The sequence below is a fragment of the Onthophagus taurus genome, chromosome 6, assembly GCF_036711975.1.
Source record: "Onthophagus taurus isolate NC chromosome 6, IU_Otau_3.0, whole genome shotgun sequence".
NCBI lineage: Eukaryota > Metazoa > Arthropoda > Insecta > Coleoptera > Scarabaeidae > Onthophagus > Onthophagus taurus.
Genome location: NC_091971.1, coordinates 11,315,975 through 11,338,124, shown reverse-complemented (window position 1 = coordinate 11,338,124; position 22,150 = coordinate 11,315,975). Strand labels below are relative to the sequence as shown.

Genomic DNA, 22,150 nt, shown 5'->3' with positions numbered 1-22,150 from the left:
AAGTTTCATTACTAAAAATATGTGTTAATTACTTTTAATTAATATAATTTTGTATTGAAAAGAAAATAAGTTTATAAATAAACATTAATTTTTTCTAGTCCATATTTATTAATGTATCCATCTCCTTTACTTTTCGCCCCACTCCATATTTAAAGATATCTATGGACTTAACACAACACAATAACCTCACTTTTTTTGACATTTTTGACAGCGAAAACGTCATTTTTTATTAGAAAGAGTCACGATTAATTACTCATTTAAAGTCTACTTATTATTATGTAAAGTAAGCTCAGTATTGTTTAAAAGTGTAAATCGTAAAGATGTTTTCGAGCGGACCGAATTATACAAAATTAAAAACGCATTTAAGATTAGCTATAAATAGGTTAAAACTGCTCGAGAAGAAAAAAGAGTGAGTTGACTCAAAAATCTCGGCGAGAAATCGCCGATTTTATCCAAGCTGGAAAATATGAACGTGCTAAAATCCGTGTTGAACATATTGTTAGGTCAGTAATTACAAATTAACTTTTAAATAATTCTAAAATTAACTTGTTTTTAGAGAGGATTACTTAGTTGAAGCTATGGAAGTTGTTGAAATGTACTGTGATTTATTATTGGCACGATTTGGTTTAATCACCCAAATGAAAGACTTAGATGAGGGTATAGCTGAAGCTATCGCTAGTATAATGTGGGTCGCCCCTCGTTTACAATCCGATTGTCCTGAATTAAAAGTGATTGCTGATTTATTAGCAGGAAAATATGGTTTGCAATTCGCTGAAGCGTGTAGAAACGAATCTGAGACAAGAATAAGCCCTAAATTAAAACATAAAATGTCAATTCAGAGCCCTCCAAAACTTCTTGTTGAAAAATATTTGATTGAAATTGCTAAAACTTATGACATTCCTTATGACCCTGATCCACAAATCTTAGGAGAAGGAAATCGGAATGGAATGTTAATAAATTTAAGTGATAAAAATAATTTGGGTGGAGGTAATGTGTATCCACCAGGATTTATTGGATATCCACAACCCCCACCTTTACCTTTACAAGGTCCATTTTCGTGATATAACATATCGGAAAGGTGATTATGTGGAAACAGCTTCCGGTAACAAAGTAAGCAAACAATCGGTTCTGTGTGGTTTGCAAAATATAATTCATCAAGGAAGGGTTATAGTTCAAGCGGATGCTATAATTCGAGGCGATTTGGCGAGTGTAAAAACGGGGCGATACTGTGTAATTAGTAAAGGAGCAGTTATTCGACCCCCTTTTAAAAAATTTAGTAAAGGAGTCGCATTTTTTCCGTTAATTATGGGAGATAATGTGTTTATTGGTGAAAATTCTGTGGTTAATGCTGCTGTGGTTGGATCGTACGTCTATATTGGGAAAAATTGCGTGATAGGGCGACAATGCCAGTTAAAAGATTGCTGTGTTATAGAGGATAATGCTGTTATCCCTCCTGAAACTGTTATCCACCATTTACAAGATATAAAGGAAATCCTGAGATGCAGTTTGGAGAGGTTCCTGAGTGTGAAATGGATTTAATGATTGATTTTACCAGGGCTTATTATAAATATTTTGTTCCAGCTAAATTAATATAATTAATTTTTGTATTAATATTTATTGTAAGAATAATATATATGCATTTTTAAATCTTTATTAAGAATAAATAAAGTAACATCAATAAATAACTATTTTCTATTAATAATAATAGTACAATTTGTACAATTATAAATATTAACACAAGATCCTGAAGTAGTAACACGTGGTTGTTGATTCGTTTCAGGATTTACATCATTAGATGATTCATTTGAAATTTCTGGGATTGTTGCAGTAAATGTTGCTTCATTAATGTCGTTATCGTCTAATGGATCATTATTTGGACAAATTTTAATCTCAGTTTCCATTCCATTTATTGTTATACCATCCGCTATATTATCTTTAGTTAAATTAAATTCATTAGAAGTAGAGTTATCGTTAATATTAACGATATTACTTCCAACAGATTCTTCCGCATTATTATTTTTTTTAGTACTAGAATATCCTTCATCAATATAACGTCTAGCTATCGAAGATGTTCTCCATCCAACAAGTCTTCGTAGCGTAAATGCATCAGCACCAGCGCTTGCTAACCACAAAGCGGAAGTTCGACGAAAACAGAAACCGGTGTATTCTCGTTGATTCGGCAATTGTAAATACTTGGCAATCAAACTGGGAATTTTTGAAAATGTGTTGATACCAATTACTTGTACTGAACATTTTCCCATTCTATAATTAACAAAAAATGTGTTGTGTTCGCAGTGAATTGGCCTTAATGAGAAATATTCTCTGTAAAGTTGTAAAGGTTCTACTCCGTCAAACATGTCGTTTGTAATCGTAAATGTTCGCATTTTCCCATTCGAATTTGGTATTGTTATTATTAACATATCCTCTTTATCGGCGATATCTTTTACTTTTAATTTTCGTAATTCATCTCTACCACAACCTCCAGATATCCCAATTAATAAACAAACCTAAAAATTAATAAAGTATAAAAATTAATATACAGGGTCTCTGATGTGTATGGAGATAACTAAGATATTTTTAATTTTTTTATAAATTCTACAATTGTTATTTAACAAAAGAAGTAAACGATTAAATTAATTTTTCCAAGCAGTATATAAAATTTTGTATCACATCCATGCGTGTGATTAAACCGGATCATACGAAAATAAATTATTGTACTAAGCTCCGGTTACAAAGTAACTACAGCACTCGTGCGATTATACGAGTCGGGCTATGACCTCGTCCTGGAATACTACAGACTCGTTATTGTAATCATACTTCTACCCTATAAGATATATAATAGCTATTTATATTACACATGATATAAAATATAAGGGTTGATAATAAAACATCTTTCTTTAAATTTAAATTACCTAACTCCATTATGAAAATTAAATTTTACGTAACCAGTTATGAAAAGACTAATTTTGTTTGACGAACGAGCGAGCGAGTTTTGCAAATTACGTGACGTAATAGTTATTTACGTAACCTGTTATGAAAAGATTAATTTTGTTTGACGAGAGAAGCGAGCGAGTTCTGTAAATTACGTGAGTTAAGTACAAAATTTTATCTAATTCCATTGAAAAAACAATATTTGTACAAAACTTGACTTATTCTATTACTAACAGATTGACAATTTATCAATTTGTAGTTAGGTAATGGAATTCATTACATCACTAGTTATAAAAAAGCGAAGTTACATAACGTTAGAAAGACATGTAATAGTTATTTATATTACAAGTCGGCTAGAAACATAATTATTGTACGAGTGTGGAGAACTGCACGACAAGGTCGTAGACCGAGTCGTGTAATCACACGAGTACTGTAATTATGCTCTAACCCAAGGTCCGTCGACTAAACATATTGTATTATTTTTTTGTAATTCGCAACGGTAATGAAAGCTATTACAGTACTTAAACGAGTGCTGTAATGAGACAACAAAGGGAACCAGTTCAAATTGGTAACATTGGGTCATTAATTTTTCTAGTTGTCTATTGATGTTTAAACACGTTTTTAACATCAACTACAAGGTCCACAATGATGAAGACATTGAACTCTGAGCAATTTCTCTTATTTTGGAATGTGTACATGAAACATTCTTTTTAAGGTCAATACATTTTGTGTTTTGACAAGTGCTAATTGTCAATTCAATTTCTATTTTCAAGTGTTACCAACTGCTACATACCCATTCCCCTACATTGTTAAAATTTATTTTATTTTTGTTAAAAAAACAGGAAAAAAATGCGAATTACAAAAAATAGCATAAAAACACGTTTCATAAGACTTGAAGGACTCATTCATTAAAAAACTCGTGGCTTCGCCACTCGTTTTTCAACTTGAGTTCGTGCATTTCAAGCGTGTTTTACGAAACTTAGTTTTTAATATACTATTTTCGAGTAGACGACTACCTTATAATATGTATACCTTATAAATGAGTTTTCTAAAACAAAAGGGTAGTCATTTTTCAGAGTGAATAATAGCGGTGAATAATCATTATTCACGGGTAATCAACTTGACAGACTAATAATTATTTGAAACGTCAAAATTTCAAAAAACGTCAATTTAATTTAATTTTTTAGAACTTTCTAAAGGTTTGAAATTAAAAAAACGTAAATAAATTCCTTTTTTCGTATGATTTAAGCATAGATTGATTAATTTTCGTAAAAAAAACATGACGTTTCATAAAATTGACATTTCATTTTGACAAATTGTTGTGAAGTTGGTTACGGTTGGTAACATTGAATTTGTGTCATATTGACGTTTAAACTTTATTCAAAAATTTAGTTAAAAATAGTATATTATTATATGAGCATATAATGAGAGCTATATGCGAGTAGAATACTATACTTTGTCCACGACTACCTTATAATATATACCTTATGAATGAGTTTTCTAAAACAAAATGGTAGTCATTTTTCACGGAGTGAATAATAGCGGTGAATAATAATCATTATTCACGGGTAGCCATCTTGACCAAACTAATAATAATTATTTGAAACGTTAAAAGTTCAAAAAACGTCAATTTAAATCAATTTTTTAGGAGTTTCTAAATGTTTGACATTAAAATAACCTAAACAAATTCGTGCTTAATGCAAAATTTATGCTTAAATCATACGAAAGAAGGAATATGTTTAGGTTTTTTTAATGTCAAACCTTTAGAAACTCCTAAAAAATTGAATTAAATTGACGTTTTTTGAAATTTTAACGTTTCAAATAATTATTATTAGTCTGTCAAGTTGGTTACCCGTGAATGCCCGTGAATAATCTTTTTGCACGATCGGACTATTTTGTTTATTTACGAGTAGCGTTTCTATGACGGTAAGTTGATTTTACTGGTTGCTACGGCTAAAACGACAGAGCGGTAAGTATAATAAATAAAATTTCAAATAAAAATATAATTTATTTGAAATTAAATGTACAGTTATTACAGCTAGAAATAGAAATTGAAATATTGCTTTTTTCGGTATTTGTATCAACAGAAAATGTCCGTGATGTAGAAGCACAAGCTGATGATTGTAGTATATTATCAGAAACGCTGCAAGGCGATTCATTATCATCATGTAGAATCTTTTCTGCAAATTGATTTTTGTTTTGAAGAGAATCTTCAACATAACTTTCAGCCACAGTCGAAGATTTCCAACCTCCATGTCTTTTTAGTCCTAAAACGTCTACACCTTTATTGGCTAATAATGTGGCTGAAGTACGTCGAAACGAGTGACCAGTGTAATTAACTGCGTTTTCCAATTTTAAGTATTCAGCAATTTTCGATGATAAAGCTTCAATAGTACCTTTACCGACTACCTGATTTTTACATTTCCCATTCCGATAATTTAGGAATAAATGCAACGACTTTGCATTGTCTGGCCGCAGTTTAGTATATTTCCGAACAAAATAATTAATTTTTTCGTTTTTTTTATTTATGACAGTAAATGTGCGCTGAATATTGGTTTTTGTATTTGGAATGGTTATAATAATAAAAGATTCACGATCTTCTATATCTTTAATAGTCATTTTATATAACTCTTCTCTGCGACATGCTCCTGCTACCCTTAATATCATTGCTACTTAAAAAATACATTGTCGGAAATATATCCTCGTATTTTTACAAGTAATCTAAATTTACCTTATGGATTAAAAACAATTCGTCTGGTGCTTCAATTAAAAATTTTAACACTAGCTTTTTTAGGTTTGTACCCAACATTTTTTCTTTTTAGAAAGGCAATTAATGTTGAAAACTTGGATATATCAATGGATTCGTGTAAAAAAATTGTCGCTTTCAACATTGAGTATAATATATACTCAATATATACCATAAACTACCTGCAGCTTTTAATTTTCCGTTTCTTTCGACCAAATATGCCAACAAGACTTTTTCACTCGTATTTTTATTCTTTACTTCACACCATTTTTTGAGAATTATTGCCGAATGTCCAATATTCCAAGCTTTTTTTCTATATCATCACCATTTTCCCTCTCAGAATCACTCATTTTGGTTATATAGTAATATATATTATAATTTATATTATATTAAGTTTTAATATTATTGTAAGCACTGTTTACAATACAATTTCCGACACTATTGGAGTCAAACATTGTCGTCAACCGGTAAATTGTACTTACCGTTCTGGATACTTAATATACTATTGAATCGTTGTTATATTAATCATCCAGTTCAACGAGAAAACGAACGTTAACTGTAATCCGGCCGAATAATATTATTTTCTGATTCTAGTTTAAAATTTATTTAAGAGATTCTTAAAACAGTACCTAATAGTTATTTATGTACCAAGTCAGCAAAGTGAATAACTATAAATAGTTATTTATCTACGACTGCTTAGATAAGTCATCATTACCACACTCATTTGAGGTGATTTGAGTTACGTAATGTCAATCACCAATCAGAACAGACTTAATTTATTGAAACGAGCAACAATACAAAAGAAAAAGTGCGACCTATTTAAAGTGAAACAATACTATTTATTATAAACATTAATTGTTATGTTTTTACATCTTGAAACACTTATTCCAGATGAGTAAACATGTTATTGAAACTGACATTAATTCAAAATTGTCAACAATTATTTCAAAATATTTTTATAAATGTCAAAATAGAACTTTTTAAAGAAATTGATTTTTAAGTAATTTTTAGTAGTCGTAGATAAAATGTTGTATATCACACGTGGGCTAAAGCAGCGATTCCCAAACTGTGTTCCGCAGACAGTCGGTAAGTGTTTCGCGAAAAAGTGTAAAATAAATGAAATCTTTAATGAGAAAATTTTAAAGCTTTACATGTTTATTGCCTCGTTGATTGCTACCACAAAAATTTAAAACTTAAGGAGTGTTCCACGGTGAAAAAAGTTTGGAAAACACTGGGCTAGAGCATAATTACAGTACTCGTGTGATTATACGACTCGGTCTACGACCTCGTCGTGAAATTCTCCACACTCGTACAGTAATTATGTTTCTAGGCTCTGCGCTTGCGCAAAATTTTCGTATAAGCAGCACTTAATAAATAAACAACAATAAATTTCAAAAAAAATTACCTTCCACATCAGATATCTTTCATTAGGGGCTTCCCGGAGAAATTTTAGAATCTCTTGAGGAGTAAAAACCTTCGATTGCTTACTCTTATATCCAACATTTTGTTGTTTAAGAAATGCAGTAACTCTCGTATACAATCTAATATCAATTTTATTTTTCATTAACAACGTCGATTTTAACATCGAATAAACAGCCCATAACGTTGTTGGTTTGCAATTTTTCGCCAAGTACATAAAATACCTTAACATTACGTTTTCAGAATAATGCGTTTCTTTATTACTCGCGCACCATGTCATAAATAATTTATATCGCTTCTCGTACAAATTTTGCGACTTTACAGGTAACGATTCGATTTGCGATATATTCGGGGGCTTTTGCAATCTAAGCTCAGTGAGGGAATTATTTGAAGAATCACTGTCTTCCGCCATCATTTCACACAAAAAACACGCTTTACTATTATTTAAACAAATGTTGTCATGACAACCACAATTAGGTTGAATTTTTACTTGCGAGAAAGTCGAAATGATACTTTCTAAACGCTTTGACGTCTAAAAGGAGACTGAAAAGTACAATTTTAGCCACACCAGACGGTAACACACGTTTATATCGCGGAGATTGCGCAGAAAGAACTAAAAATGAAATAATTATCAATATGTAAGTTTTATTACTAAAAATATGTGTTAATTACTTTTAATTAATATAATTTCGTATTGAAAAGAAAATAAGTTTATAAATAAACATTAAATTTTCCTAGTCCACATTTATTAATATATCCATCTTCTTTACTTTTCGCCCCACTCCATATTTAAAGATATCTATGGACTTAACACAACAATAACCTAACTTTTTTTGACATTTTTGACAGCGAAAACGTCATTTTTTATTAGAAATGAGTCACGATTAATTACTCATTTAAAGTCTACTTATTATTATCTAAAGTAAGCTCAGTATTGTTTAAAAGTGTAAATCGTAAAGATGTTTTCGAGCGGGCCGAATTATACAAAATTAAAAACGCATTTAAGATTAGCTATAAATAGGTTAAAACTGCTCGAGAAGAAAAAAAGTGAGTTGACTCAAAAATCTCGGCGAGAAATCGCCGATTTTATCCAAGCTGGAAAATATGAACGTGCTAAAATTCGTGTTGAACATATTGTTAGGTCAGTAATTATAAATTAACTTTTTAATAATTCTAAAATTAACTTGTTTTTAGAGAGGATTACTTAGTTGAAGCTATGGAAGTTGTTGAAATGTACTGTGATTTATTATTGGCACGATTTGGTTTAATCACCCAAATGAAAGACTTAGATGAGGGTATAGCTGAAGCTATCGCTAGTATAATGTGGGTTGCCCCTCGTTTACAATCCGATTGTCCTGAATTAAAAGTGATTGCTGATTTATTAGCAGGAAAATATGGTTTGCAATTCGCCGAAGCGTGTAGAAACGAATCTGAGACAAGAATAAGCCCTAAATTAAAACATAAAATGTCAATTCAGAGCCCTCCAAAACTTCTTGTTGAAAAATATTTAATTGAAATTGCTAAAACTTATGATATTCCTTATGACCCTGATCCACAAATCTTAGGAGAAGGAAATCGGGATGGAATGTTAATAGATTTAAGTGATAAAAATAATTTGGGTGGAGGTAACGTGTATCCACCAGGATTTATTGGATACCCACAACCCCCACCTTTACCTTTACAAGGTCCATTTAATTATCCTGTAAGTAAAATTGTAGTTATTTATTATTTTGTTATAAATAATTTTTTATTTAGCCTATGGGGGGAAATATTCCCGATCAAGGAGGTTTTGTTGGTCCATTAAACCCATCGGCTCCTTCTTCAAGTAATAACCCACCTTACGGGGCCCCTTTTTCTTATAACATTCCACCAGGAGCTGAATCAAAAGAATCAAACACCGATTTTGGGGTAAAAACTTTTTAATGCACCTATTTTTAATCTATGAATCATTTTATCTCACTTAAAAATCATTCCTTATCTTTTTATTTGGTGTTTTTTGTGGTGCACAATTTTTTTTTTTTAATTAAAGGAGTCTTTACCACCACCTTATTCATCATTACCACCAGACAACTTTAACAAGGTGTGTATTTATCGCTTATTTCATAATGTTTTCTTATTTCTGTGAGTTTAGAATAAAGAACAACCTAAACCAGCCCCGCGGACGAAAATGCCAGAAGGAAATAATTATCCGGATCTACCCGAGTTGCCTTCAGTACCAACAGATGACCATTTAACTTCGCCTACCAACAACGACGACATCGATTTCGACGATTTAACTCGTCGATTTGAAGAGTTAAAGAAGAGAAAATAAATGAGCACAATGTTGAATAATGAATTGACTTAATAATATGACTTCTTGTTAGAAATGCTTAATGATATATATTTTTATATTTAATCACAATTGTTATTTAATCACTCTGGTTTTATTACAAAGCTAGAAAATGTATATTTCAAATAATGGCTTGAATTTATTAAAACAGTAAAATCTCGATATAACAGATTAATATGAGGATTTGTTTGTTATAATTAAAATTCCGTTTTTATTTTACACTTTACACTGTTATAATGAATAATTTTAATGGATGCAACTTATAATAATAACTAAAACTAGAGCTAACACTAGAATTAGAAACATTCGGTAATTAATATTTGTATTCATACTGCAAGTTAATTTAATTAAGTATTAATAAAACAACAAAAATTTCTTCCTTGCTATTTATTAATATATATAGGACTAATTTCGGGCTAAATGTCCATCTTCAGCCAAATCTATATACACAACATGGAAAACATTATACAAAAACCCAGTTAACATGATCACTGCTTACTTACTGTCAAAAAGGAACTAATGGTAAAACTATCTTAGTTAAAAATGCTATAAATGTTGTTATTATAGTATTTTTAACTAAGATAGTTTTACCATTAGTTCCTTTTTGACAGTAAGTAAGTAGTGATCAGTGATCATGCATATAAATTAGGCTGAAAATGGGCATTTAGCCCGAAGCTAGTCCCATATACAGGCTGTCTCACGTAACGGGTACGTTAAAAGCTTAAACTGCTTGGTTTTTAGGTTCCACTATTCGTACAGTTTTGAAATTTTGGTAGCATGGGTTGTTCCAAGGTCCTTTGAGTAAACATACATAAGGTTATCCAACTCCATACGAACGCTGTTATGAACTTTATGAACGTATCCCCCCGCAAAGGCTTTGCTGTGGCGTCATTGGAAGAATTGATATTTCTATGTTTTTATTTATACAGTGTATTTCACTTAAGACGCAATACACAAAAATATAAAAACATAAAAAAAGATAAAATAAAAATTAAAATATAAAGCGAAATATTAACGGTTATAATTTTATTATTGTTAGGTTATCCAACTTGACTCGGTTACCATGGTGATTAAGATACAAATATTGCAGGTGCTTGTCAAAATTGGCGTTGAATTTAAGTTTTTTTAATGAAAAACACATAATATTAATTGGATAATAATTAATTGGATTTAAAGGTTGTATTTAATTCAAAACGGGTAAATGGATGAAATTATAAGCAAGGTAAGTGGATTAAATCAAATAAAAAAATATTTTTAGATCAATTAAAATGTACAAGAATTTAGGGTTACATAACAATTAAAACTAGAACTAACACTAGACCTAGAAACAGAAAGTTTTAGATTTACAAGGGGACCTTACGGGTTCGTCATCACCGATTTTGTTCATATTTATAGGGATTGAAGATCAGTACTCGGACATCATTTTCCTGAAGCAGTTCGATCCCATGCTGGAAAATATCCGAGAAAATCGATTTCAAAATTTTCAAAATATTTCGCAACAATAGAAATGCGGTAAATTGAATCTTCGTTCATAATGCCGATTAGCCGAGCGGCGTGGGTGGGGCTTTGGATGCCCAAGGTCGCAGATTCAATCCTTACTGTTGCTTTATTTTTTTTTATTTTTTCATTATTGATGATAATCATTATTTTTAATGATTATTAACAAATATTAAATAAATTCAAAAATAATATTAAAAATAATAGCACAATGTCATCTGTTCATTGTCAAACCAAATAATCCAGATTACGCATACGGATGGCATAGTGATGACAAAATAATTTATTTATTGTTAGGAGTATTATATAATATGAAATATATTAACAATACGAATAATATACGAACCGCCGTGCCGATCAAAACACGTTTCTCACGTGTACTTACCAATAGATTCGACACGGGAAGAGAAATAAACTTTTTCGGTGAATCAAAGTCGTCCGCTATTGGACAATAGCGGATGACTTTAAACAGTTCCCGTGCGGTTATTATAAACATTTCGAAAAAAATTTATTAGAAAGATCGCTTCAGAAAATGTATCCTACAACCGTATAATGCTCTGATGCGAAAGATACCGGGCACCCTGTATATAGATATAACAATAAATTATAATAACAACAGATTACTATTTTTAATCAATATTACATGAACTGCCCATGCCCTGCTGTTAACCGTATCAGATTCTCGATTTTTGGGTGGCAGTTTATCTCCCCAAAGGATTTGAATGACCTTTTATCGAGCAAGGTATTAATGTTCGTTAAGAGCGACTGCACGGTAAAATTTGATAACAATATCTATCGGGGTGCAATAGATACTTATAGTCGAGCCGTCGAATTTGTGCAGTGATAAATCACCGTGACAAGTAGGTAAATTTCTCACATCGTCGGTCGCCCTGTCCGGATTCGTCAAAGTAAGTGACCACACCCCTTCTGGGGGTAGCGCACTGAGCGCGTTACTGGAGACAAAAAAATAATAAAAGCCGCCGACGCACTGTGAACGGTATTCATAACTTCTTATCTGACTGTAAAGAAAGGTTTATTCTCGTATAGTGTAGCTGCGCCTTATAAACCCTGGTGGGAGTAGGCGGTTACATAACGAAGGAACCGACTACCCCTTTTTTTGTAAGTATCTGTCACGGTGATTTACCACTGCACAAATTCGACGGCTCGACTATAGGTATCTATACCTTGCTCCGCGAGGTTGGTTAGTCCGCTTATCCCATATGTAATCTATGTAATGTAATGTAATATATATTGTTATTATCGTATTGTTCGTATATTATTCGTATTGTTAATATATTTCATATTATATAATACTCTTAACAATAAATAAATTATTTTGTCATCACTACGCCATCTGTATGCGTGATCTGGATTATTTATTTGGTTTGACAATAAACAGATGATATTATGCTATTGTTTTTAATATTATTTTTGAATTTATTTAATATTTGTTAATAATCATTAAAAATAATGATTATCATCAATAATGAAAAAATAAAAAAAATAAAGCGAAGAGCAAGGATTGAACCTGCGACCTTAGGCATCCAAAGCCCCACCCACGCCGCTCGGCTAATCGGCATTATGAACGAAGATACAATTTACCGCATTTCTATTGTTGCGAAATATTTTGAAAATTTTGAAATCGATTTTCTCGGATATTTTCCAGCATGGGATCGAACTGCTTCAGGAAAATGATGTCCGAGTACTGATCTTCAATCCCTATAAATATGAACAAAATCGGTGATGACGAACCCGTAAGGTCCCCTCGTTAGACGAACTTAGAAAAGTCTGAAGACGCACGGCTAAACCCGAATATTTCTAGTTCTAGGGTTAGTTCTAATTTTACACTATCACTAAAACTATAAAGAGAATCATTCGGCTTTAGCCGTCTTGAGAGACGTGGGACTAAATCCGAATGTTTCTAAGTCTCGGTCTAGTGTTAGTTCTAGTGGCAGTGGAAAGTAGCGCTAGTTAGTAGGTATAAGATATCACTATGTTGTATATTTACAAATAAATAAAATAAAAAAAATAGTCGGGTTTAGCCGTGAAAAACACTTTCAGTTGTACAACTTTAATTTTATTATTATATTCGTAATTTTCATAAAATAACCCTTAAAATGAGTTTAAACTTGACGCATTTATCTCAAAAAACCAAAAAGTTCCAACTTTCAACTTTTAATTTTGACATATTTGTCATCTTCATTAAAAAACCTTTAAAATGAATCCAAAGATGACGCACTTATCTCAAAAAACAAAAAAAAGTTTGAATAAAAAAACGTTAAACCCGAAGTTAGCAACAATGATGATAGCAATTTACTTATTAAATATTAATACCAACCTTAATTTTTAATTTTTGTTTATGTGATAAATTTTAAGACATTTTATAAAAATTAAGAATTTGTCAAAATGACATTGACATTTCAAACCGCAAGTTGCTTATATCTTGACTAATATTGGAATTAAACTTATCATGTTTGGGCTCATTTTAAAGGATTTTTCACAACGATTACAAATATGTCAAAATTGACATTGACATTTCTAACTGGAAGTTGACCATAACTTCGTTAATATTGAAGATAAATATGTCGTGTTTGTACTCATTTAAAGGATTTTTAATGAGGATTACAAATATGTCAAAATTGAGGTTGACATTTTAAATCTGAAGTTAGTTATCATATAATAGACAAATGGACAACTTCATAGTTGTCCATTTATTCGTGTTCTTCTATGATGTAGTCTTTATTAAAAAAAAAAACATTAAAATGAGTCCAAACATGATATTGTTAGATATCACTATGTTGTATATTTTTATTGCACTAAAACTAGAACTAACTACTAAAATAACGAAGTTGAGGTCTACTTCCGGGGGACCGGAAATAAAACGGGTGTTGCTGACTTTTTGGCGGACACTGTATACTATATTCCATACATAATGGGCACCTGTATATTATACTATACTTTTTCTCCAATGACGTCACGTTTCCTACCTCACTCCGTTAACGTCAATTTGTTTGAGTTGGATAACCTTATAACCAATATTCCAGACCTTGGGGTTGTTCATTCGGAACATTCGATTTAAAATATTTTCAAGATGGCCGCCACTTCCGGTCTACCGGAAGTAGATCATAACTTCATTATTTTAAATGAAATGCTATAGTTTTTATTACACCGTTTAACTGTATGTAAGAAAAATAGGTTCACTTTGATAAAAGTTCATTCATTCCTCATGAAACATTCTGTATATCGAGGTTTTACTGTATGTGTAAAATATAAGGAATTAATCACATATATTTAAATAAAATTAATGTTCCATTGAAAATCAATGTTATTTCTATAATGTTGCTACCAAACAATGGGAATGAAAATTCTAAATTTACCCAAAAATGTATTTATTTTGCGTAATGACCTACATAACAAAACAATAAGTCAAATTAAGATACACATTGCATTGAAAATATTCTTTAACGAACGAAACTCGAAAATTAAAAGAAACTAACTTTTGGTGTAGATATTACACATGGAAACAGCGTGAAAAGAAAAATAAGCTCAAAAATAAATAAACTTAATAAACTAAATTAAACCGTACAGCACAGAAAAATAAAATTAATAAAAGAAAACCTAAAGGAAATCGGGGAGTTGGGTTTTTAAGGTAAGAACTAACGATATTCGGACGCAGTCGATGGTCGAACCAACTGAACACACTAAAAAAATTAATAAGAAATAATAATCGTATTGGTATATATTACAGTGCTGCTTCTTCACCTGCGGCTACTTCAAAAACAAAAAAAAAACTTAGTTAGCTATTGTAGAAACTGAAATCACATTTATGGCAAATACGGTACATATCATATTTGTAGTTCATCAGGACTGTTTATATCACCTTAAACTATTCATTTTTTTATTTTATGTATTTATATATAGAATATATTAAAAGCTAGAAATATAGTAAGTCAGGCATTCCACTTCACACGCCTAAATATTATTATTATAGCCTATTTCTTAACTACATACTTATTTAATTTATATATTTTTTCAAGGTTTTTTTACGTTTTTTTTTTAATCCTGCGGGACGAGATAAAGTAAAAGTAAGGCAATCGCGATTGGAAATTGTCGCTTTTGGTCGACCGATACTTCACTTCTTCCAAAAAATAACATTCGAAACAATTTAACTTGTCCTTAGTAATAATAAAAAACGAACCTAACCAACACATTCACATTCTCTCTCTTTATTAACGACAAAAAACGTTTTATCAAATATCGTATAACGGAAAAACGGCCTTGAAACAAAACGAGAAGCAACTACCATCTTATAATCGGTAAATTATAACACCTCCTATATACAAGAACAGAATGTAATTACCGATCAATTCCAAAAGTACATATATATTTATATACAAATCGGCTAGCAAAACGGTATTTGATGTAAGGCAGACAAACCTGCTAGACGATATGACTGTAAAACGTATGTATACATATGCAATAACTAGGGGTGTGTGTGTGGTTGTGGTTCTTCTTCATCTTTTTTCTAAAAAAAACTCGGGGTAGGAGTGAAGGGCTGAAAACAGCAATCGAAATATCCTTATGATAAATAACTAGGTACAGCCGCATAATTCTTCTGTATCTGGTCGTAGGTAAACTTGACGAATGCGTCGTATTGTTCAGCGAGTTTTGTCGTAAGAACATTATCGTATTCTTCTCGGATTTCAGATTCTTTTTCTCGAAGCATACGTTCACAAATCAACCCAACCTAAACATTAAACAAATACTTTATTAAACAATCCAAAAACAATTTCATTTAGTATGCATAAATGATTCATTTTTACCTGTTTGAAGGTGAACAACGGTTTTTCTGAACGTGAATCAGTTTGTTCACCACCTGAGCTACTACCATCTGAGGCATCTGAGCTGCAACTAAATTGTAACTGCTTACGCCTTTGTAACCTCTTGAATTCAGCGTGAATATTCGCTGCCATGTGTTCTGGAACAAAAAAAAAGTTACTAAAAAAATTTATATCTAAATGTGTAACATATTTCGATCATGAGTGTGTCATTTTTAGAAACGATGTCTTTTTAAATAAAGGTCATTTTAAGCAAATTTGTTGACCGAAGTTATTATAAACTGACCGACTGTGATGGAATAACGGAATTCTATAAACTATTATTATTCAAATGTAACACTCATAGTACTCGAATAAGTAAGATAAATAGCGGTGAAAACCTTGTTTTGTTTAAACTTTAATTATTTCCTTGAGGATAGAATTTAAGATTCTAATCTGGATGATATTTCTCCAACACTTCCTGCACACAAAAAAAAAACATTTATAAATGCCAATCTTCACTTTTAAGTACTTTTTAGATATATTATTTTCATTATCTTAGTTACATACAGTGTGTCCCAGGATAGATGTTACAAGAGGTAGAATGACTTAAAAATTGTTGAATGTTATTTTAAGGGTAAGGAATTATGCCCTGCTTGGTGTGAAGAGAATTTTAAGAATATTTTCATATTTTGAAAACAAAGGCGGCCTTAACAGTAAATCGAAAACTATTTTTAGTTTAGATAAAGTAATCTTTCTTTATTAAGAAAAGTTGTTCAAAATGAGAAATTATGGTCCTATACAAAATTTCAGAAGACTTTTTCTACTTTGGTTGAACCATCACATTTTAGATTAAATAACATAAATATTGTATAGTAATTGAAATGTGAACTAAAACTGAGGGCTAATACAATTTATTTGTCAATATTTACGACTACTTAAGTCATTCATTTTCTTGGCATTTTTCATTGTTTTTCTTTCTTCACTCTGATCTAATCTAAAATATCGTGGTTTAATCAATCTTTCTGAAATTTTGCATAGTGCCATAATTTTTCATTCTGAACAACTTTTCTTAAGGATATTTTGCCGTATCATGAACAAAAAGCTTACTTTACCTGAACTAAAAATAGTTTTCGCTTCACTATCAAGACAGAGTTGATTTTCAAAATATGAAAATATACTTAAAATTCTCTCCACACCAAGCACGGCTTAATTCCTCAGCCTTAAAATAAAATTAAACAAATTTTAAGTCTTGTAACATCTATTCTGGGACACACTGTAGATGTTTTAGTATTTTTTTAATATTATGGGCGCCCACGTTTAGAAACGAGCTCATATCTTTTTGTGAATAACTTGAGAACAATGTATGTAAGAGGGTTAACCACAAGGTATTTTCCGATGCAAAGTCATCTCTGTATATTTTATTGTAAAATCTGAATCTGTGGATAAAAGTAAAGTAATTAAAAAAAAAAAAAAATATTTTACTGTGTGGTTTTGCCAGTACAACGGCAAAACATCTTTTGGAAAAAATTGAAACTTCTTCAGAAACAATTAACAAACGATATAATCCAGCAAGAACAAATAAGTTTTATCAATTTTTAAACATTTTCCTATCCGCTTCGATACATTGTCTTTAGTTCTTAATTTTTAGAATACTATCTAAGAATACTCAACAAAAAAAATCCAGAAGAGGTACATCGGGTGACCTGGTTCGTCAGAAATAGCTTTGGAAAGAGGTCTGAAAGGTTCCAACATTTCTCCGCCTTTGTCAATTTGATAATAGCATAACGCATAAAAAACAAGAGTTTGCGGAACTGCTTATGTCAGCATTTTCAGAATATCGCTTTCAGAGACTTAATTGGGTGAATTGTTTTAAAATGTAACTGGTAAAACTAAATTTGCATAAAAACTGCTTGGCAACAAATTCTGAATTCATTTCATCGTTTTACATTAAGGCATGCATACTCTAAGTGTGGCAGAAAAAGTCGAAATGATTTTTATTTATGGGGAAAGTGGCAGAAAAGTTGCTGATAGTATAGCTTTTACAGAGTTGTTTACAGACTTAATTTCACTAACACTGGAAATGTGGAATCAAGAAAAAGAACTCGGCGAGCAACTGTAACTACGGAAGAAAAGAAAATTGCGGTATTAGCTAGCGTTGAGGTAAATCCTCAAGTTAGCACTGGACGACTTGCAATTGACGCCGGAATATCGAAGACCAGCATTTTAAGAAGATTAAAGCGCAACAAGTATACCCACACCACATTTAATTGCATCAACAGCTTTATGGAGGTGATTTTGAAAATCGATTAATATTTTGTCAATGGGCACAAGAAGATTATACTTTTACAAACAAAGGAAAAGTCAATAAACATAACATGCACTATTGGAGTGTTGAAAATCCGAGATGGTTGCGTGAAGTAGAACATCACCAACCTTGGTCGGTTAATGTTTGGTGAGGCATAATTGGTGATAAATTCATCGGTCCATATTATCGGTCCAATTTATTGATGGTATGCTGAATGGGAAGAAGTACCAAAATTTTTTAGATGACATCTTACCAACGTTACTTGTAGATTTGAGCAGAGAAGAAAGACAAAATATGTGGCTGCAAAATGATGAGTGTCCAGCACATATTGCACGTGAAGCTTTAGATCGAGATTATACTGGACGATGGATTGGAAGGAGAGGTCGAATTTCCTGGCCTGCCAGATCACCTGATTTAACACCTCTTGATTTTTTTTTGTGGGGCGTCGTTAAGGATAATGTTTATCGCGAAGTACTGACTACGCCAGAAAACATGAAAGAGCGGATAAGAAATGCATGCAAAAATAGTAGCCAAGAAAACCTTTTAAGATTTAAAGAAAGTTTTAGTTAATAAATGTATTGAAGTGGGTGGGGAAATATTTGAATATGTATTATAAATTTTATACTTGTTGTTGATTAATAGTATAGTTTAATCATTTTTTTATATTTAAAACTATTTGAATAAAAAAATTATTTAGATTTTGTCTACAAAAGATGTTTCGCCGTCATACTGAAAAAAAATTGGTCGTGAACTTCATATAACCTTGAAAATAACGCCAAGGTCAAAAATGTTATCGTCATATGGTTTTCCCCTTTGCACAGGACAACTTTCATTTTTATGTAAAATGAACAGTTTTTGAGATAATCGCTTGTCTCACGTTAAATGGACCAGCCTGTATAAGCTAATCCAAGAATATTTCATTACAATTGCTAATGTATAACAATTGAAACTTTGTATATCAAAACCAATATACAAAAACCACACAATAAATCGATCTGGTATACTTAACTACTTCGATTTCCACTTGACTTGTGTATCGAATTCGAAAGAACTTACGAATGCAGTAATAAGATCGTGTGGAACTGATATCAAATCAATCTGTTGAAATCTTTGCTTAATTTGAAGTTAAAAAGTGAATACGAGCTGTAAATAATGTTGGCTACGCCAAAATTCACTTTATTTACTGCGAAAGGGGAATTACCAGACATACAAGCTCAAAAAAAAGTACAATCAGCTGCAGAAGTCAGTTAAGGATATATGCTAGGAAATCACAAGGTTGGAATGCGTGACAAGACCAGGCACGTCAATGACATAACCATAGAATAATCAGAAAAGACGCTATCCTGACAAAACTGATTTTTCTGCGTCTGTTTAACTTAACCTCACTTATGTTCGATGTATCCTGCTGTGCTGAAAATAAATTTTCGTAAATGGATAAATTACGAGTGTTAAAACTCTAAAAAGAAATACAGTTTTGAAACTCGCGCATTGGACATTCCAACCTATAAGATGGCGGACACATTGTAAGTAGGTCAATAAACCACAAAATTCGAAGCCTTTGAAGATCAAAGAGTTCGCCGTCACTGTCCTTTTTGGTTATTCTGCAGCAGAACTATTTAAAACCCCAGTTTGATATTAAGAAATTCATTGACAACAGTACTACAAGAGGTAGTCAACTTGGGGTTGCATATAGTTCTTGTAAGAAATCTAGTAGTATTCGGAATTATGACGACAAAGATTAGAAAATCCAAAAATTTCAAATCCAATTTTCCAAAAATAACAGAAAACGTATCCCACTAACCCTCATACAGCGTTACTCTTCAACGTCTATGAAGTGCAATTCAGAACAAGCGCAGAGGAATGTAGACATCAGACATCATCTATGTACAGCAGCTGCAACAAAGCAGCTCTTGCAGTCTTTCCTATGAGATGTCCTTTGTCACTCACCATACAGCTTAGACTAGACTACCTCCAATTTCTACCTCTTTGCTCACATGAAACGCTGATCAGGAGGACAGAAGATAGAGCTGCAGATCAGCGTCGAGAATTGGCTTAAACTAGACATAGTAAAGATTGGAAAATTGGACTTAATACTCAACAGACAGAAATACTACACTTCAGCAAAAAAAAGTATGAAGGAATGATCAATGAATCAAAAAGATGAAAAAGATGAAGAGGGTAATACCTTCATACCTTGAAGTGTCATTTAACTGGAGGCTAAACGCCAATTAATAAATCAGAAAGAAGTTAAATATACCAAAAAGAACAACAAGGTATATTTTGTATAAATAATGACATAATATTCCTTTCAATAACATATTCCTGAATCCTTCTTTATGTATTACTATCCAACAGTCTATTTGGACCTAAATGTAAGTTGAATCACAGACTTATGAATTACAAAAGCTAAAAATCACGAAATTAAAGATATAAGAGACTTGTGAATATAAGGGCAAATAAACACCAAAACATTTGGAACACATGCTCTAAAAGAAATTGTGGGAGGTTAATTAAAACAAAAATGAAAAACAAGGTTTGTGATGAATAAGCATTACACATCACATTCTTTTACCAATAACAATTATTATTGATTTGTTAATATATAATAATCAATTCTATATTTAAATAAACAAATAATTTAAATTAGGCTTAAAGTATTTTCATTTAACTTAGGCCCACTTTTATTACTTTTGTGTTTTTTGTTGGCTAACAGCTGGAAATAACATAACAAAGTAAATAATAAAGTTGACTCTGAAAAAAATTGTGTAATTTACTTCAGTAATTTTTTTGATCAATAAAGATAAAATGATGAAACTTACATTTTGTGTAATACCTAGATGTTTAGAAAACAAATATTTTAAGATATTCTATTCCTTCCAATCTTGAATAAAACCAATAAAATTTAAATATTTCACGCCCACAATATATGATTCAAACATAAATAATACTACAACATCCCAAATAACAATGAAAGGATCTAAATCTTTCAGAATAATAAATAATTCGTTTTTCTTTATAACATATTTTCAAAGAAATAACATGACGCCCACAACGCATGATTCAAAACTAGAAATAACATTCTCATAACTCCAAAAATATGATATAATAACATTGGTCAACAAATGTTTTCGGATAAAAAATCTTCAAAGTATGAAAAAACATAACCTTAAAAATAAAAATTCAAAATTATTATTTTATATTTAAATGAAACGTATTAATATTTACATTTATTTGTAACATAAAACGATGATTAACTGCAACCTGCACCGATCAAACAGTTACAAATAATAAGAAAAGTTGTTGACAGAAAATCACAAAGTCATCAGTTGTGTACAAACAAAAAGATCTAATCAGCTGACATCAATCAAATGTCAACAAGAGATCACGAACTTTACTAAAAAAAAATATATAAATCAAAAAAAAGTTTGTTGAATCGGAAAAAGCGGCTCTTTCTTTAATCGGTTAAAAAACGCATCAATTAGAATATAATCGGAATTGTAAATTACCTGGAGTGAACTTTTTGCTAACTACGTCAGGGAAAATGGATTTTGAGGGCGTCGTGCTCGAACTGGGGCTGCTTGTTTGGCTAGTACTCTGCTTGTGGGAAGGGCTCGCGCAAAACGGGATGCAACGTCTCCTTTTCGCCGGTCTCGTCCCCAAAACGGGTTCCCAATCTAAGGACCTCTTCAGTGTAGCACACGCCATATTTAATTTGGCTTTCTACCGTCTCCAACGTAACAACTATATCGTCCGGCACTTGTTATACGGCCCTCTTTGTAATGATTCGAAACGTTTTTACGACTAAACGGTACCGAACAAACGCTTTTTTACGCTTTATTAAGAATTTTATGCCGGGTTTTAATGCTTTATTGGTTAGAACTCACTCCGTACTCGTCAATATGGCGATCGCCGACAACGAAATGGAACCCAGTTTCATTTTAGGCTCCAATCGCCTCCTTGAAATTTTAATAGGAGTGACATCTACGCATGCGCAAACGCTTGAACTAACTGTATGTGTTCACAACGATCGGCATTTATATAAGTTTCGATTAAATTTAGGATTCACGCGATTTAAGTTAAAATAAAAATTTTGTTTAAGGTGA

At 31.5% G+C, this 22,150-nt stretch overlaps 4 protein-coding genes and 1 pseudogene across 5 annotated transcripts; 3 read left to right on the top strand and 2 right to left on the bottom strand.

The window, feature by feature from the left end:
• The first annotated feature begins 320 nt into the window (after nucleotides 1-320).
• LOC139428884 (IST1 homolog) lies at nucleotides 321-862 on the top strand. Its single transcript, XM_071196485.1, has 3 exons — nucleotides 321-409; nucleotides 557-759; nucleotides 840-862. The coding sequence occupies exons 1-3, from the start codon at nucleotides 321-323 to the stop codon at nucleotides 860-862; spliced, it is 315 nt and encodes a 104-aa protein (XP_071052586.1).
• On the top strand, nucleotides 666-1,685 carry LOC111424372 (dynactin subunit 5-like; annotated as a pseudogene).
• LOC111424362 (uncharacterized) lies at nucleotides 1,636-7,621 on the bottom strand. Its single transcript, XM_023057869.2, has 2 exons — nucleotides 7,083-7,621; nucleotides 1,636-2,507 (listed from the first exon to the last, which is right to left on the bottom strand). Exons 1-2 carry the CDS (start codon nucleotides 7,509-7,511, stop codon nucleotides 1,686-1,688), a joined length of 1,251 nt encoding a protein of 416 aa, XP_022913637.1. The 5' UTR covers nucleotides 7,512-7,621; the 3' UTR covers nucleotides 1,636-1,685.
• A 278-nt stretch (nucleotides 7,622-7,899) lies between these two features.
• LOC111424338 (IST1-like protein) lies at nucleotides 7,900-9,600 on the top strand. 2 transcript variants are annotated; one of them, XM_023057842.2, is made up of 5 exons: nucleotides 7,900-8,237; nucleotides 8,291-8,798; nucleotides 8,852-9,004; nucleotides 9,126-9,176; nucleotides 9,228-9,600. In XM_023057842.2, the coding sequence occupies exons 1-5, from the start codon at nucleotides 8,056-8,058 to the stop codon at nucleotides 9,405-9,407; spliced, it is 1,074 nt and encodes a 357-aa protein (XP_022913610.1). In that variant the 5' UTR covers nucleotides 7,900-8,055; the 3' UTR covers nucleotides 9,408-9,600. The 2 variants fall into 2 exon arrangements, with proteins under 2 accessions (XP_022913610.1, XP_022913611.1); XM_023057843.2 differs by lacking the exon at nucleotides 9,126-9,176.
• A 4,694-nt stretch (nucleotides 9,601-14,294) lies between these two features.
• LOC111424290 (akirin) lies at nucleotides 14,295-22,058 on the bottom strand. Its single transcript, XM_023057790.2, has 3 exons — nucleotides 21,554-22,058; nucleotides 15,746-15,900; nucleotides 14,295-15,669 (listed from the first exon to the last, which is right to left on the bottom strand). Exons 1-3 carry the CDS (start codon nucleotides 21,750-21,752, stop codon nucleotides 15,502-15,504), a joined length of 522 nt encoding a protein of 173 aa, XP_022913558.1. The 5' UTR covers nucleotides 21,753-22,058; the 3' UTR covers nucleotides 14,295-15,501.
• Between the last annotated feature and the right edge of the window lie 92 nt (nucleotides 22,059-22,150).

What these genes read in the sequence shown, in the direction of transcription:
- LOC111424290 (XM_023057790.2), bottom strand. Translation starts at nt 21,752, where the DNA reads ATGGCGTGTGCTACACTGAAGAGGTCCTTAGATTGGGAACCCGTTTTG. An exon ending in TAGCAAAAAGTTCACTCCAG is followed by an intron (nt 15,901 to 21,553) that starts GTAATTTACAAT and finishes TTTTTGTTCCAG; the next exon opens with AACACATGGCAGCGAATATT. An exon ending in CGTTGTTCACCTTCAAACAG is followed by an intron (nt 15,670 to 15,745) that starts GTAAAAATGAAT and finishes TTTAATGTTTAG; the next exon opens with GTTGGGTTGATTTGTGAACG.
- LOC111424362 (XM_023057869.2), bottom strand. Translation starts at nt 7,511, where the DNA reads ATGATGGCGGAAGACAGTGATTCTTCAAATAATTCCCTCACTGAGCTT. An exon ending in AAAGATATCTGATGTGGAAG is followed by an intron (nt 2,508 to 7,082) that starts GTAATTTTTTTT and finishes ATTAATTTTTAG; the next exon opens with GTTTGTTTATTAATTGGGAT.
- LOC139428884 (XM_071196485.1), top strand. Translation starts at nt 321, where the DNA reads ATGTTTTCGAGCGGACCGAATTATACAAAATTAAAAACGCATTTAAGA. An exon ending in CTGCTCGAGAAGAAAAAAGA is followed by an intron (nt 410 to 556) that starts GTGAGTTGACTC and finishes ACTTGTTTTTAG; the next exon opens with AGAGGATTACTTAGTTGAAG. An exon ending in TTTATTAGCAGGAAAATATG is followed by an intron (nt 760 to 839) that starts GTTTGCAATTCG and finishes ATGTCAATTCAG; the next exon opens with AGCCCTCCAAAACTTCTTGT.
- LOC111424338 (XM_023057842.2), top strand. Translation starts at nt 8,056, where the DNA reads ATGTTTTCGAGCGGGCCGAATTATACAAAATTAAAAACGCATTTAAGA. An exon ending in AATCAAACACCGATTTTGGG is followed by an intron (nt 9,005 to 9,125) that starts GTAAAAACTTTT and finishes TTTTAATTAAAG; the next exon opens with GAGTCTTTACCACCACCTTA. An exon ending in CACCAGACAACTTTAACAAG is followed by an intron (nt 9,177 to 9,227) that starts GTGTGTATTTAT and finishes CTGTGAGTTTAG; the next exon opens with AATAAAGAACAACCTAAACC.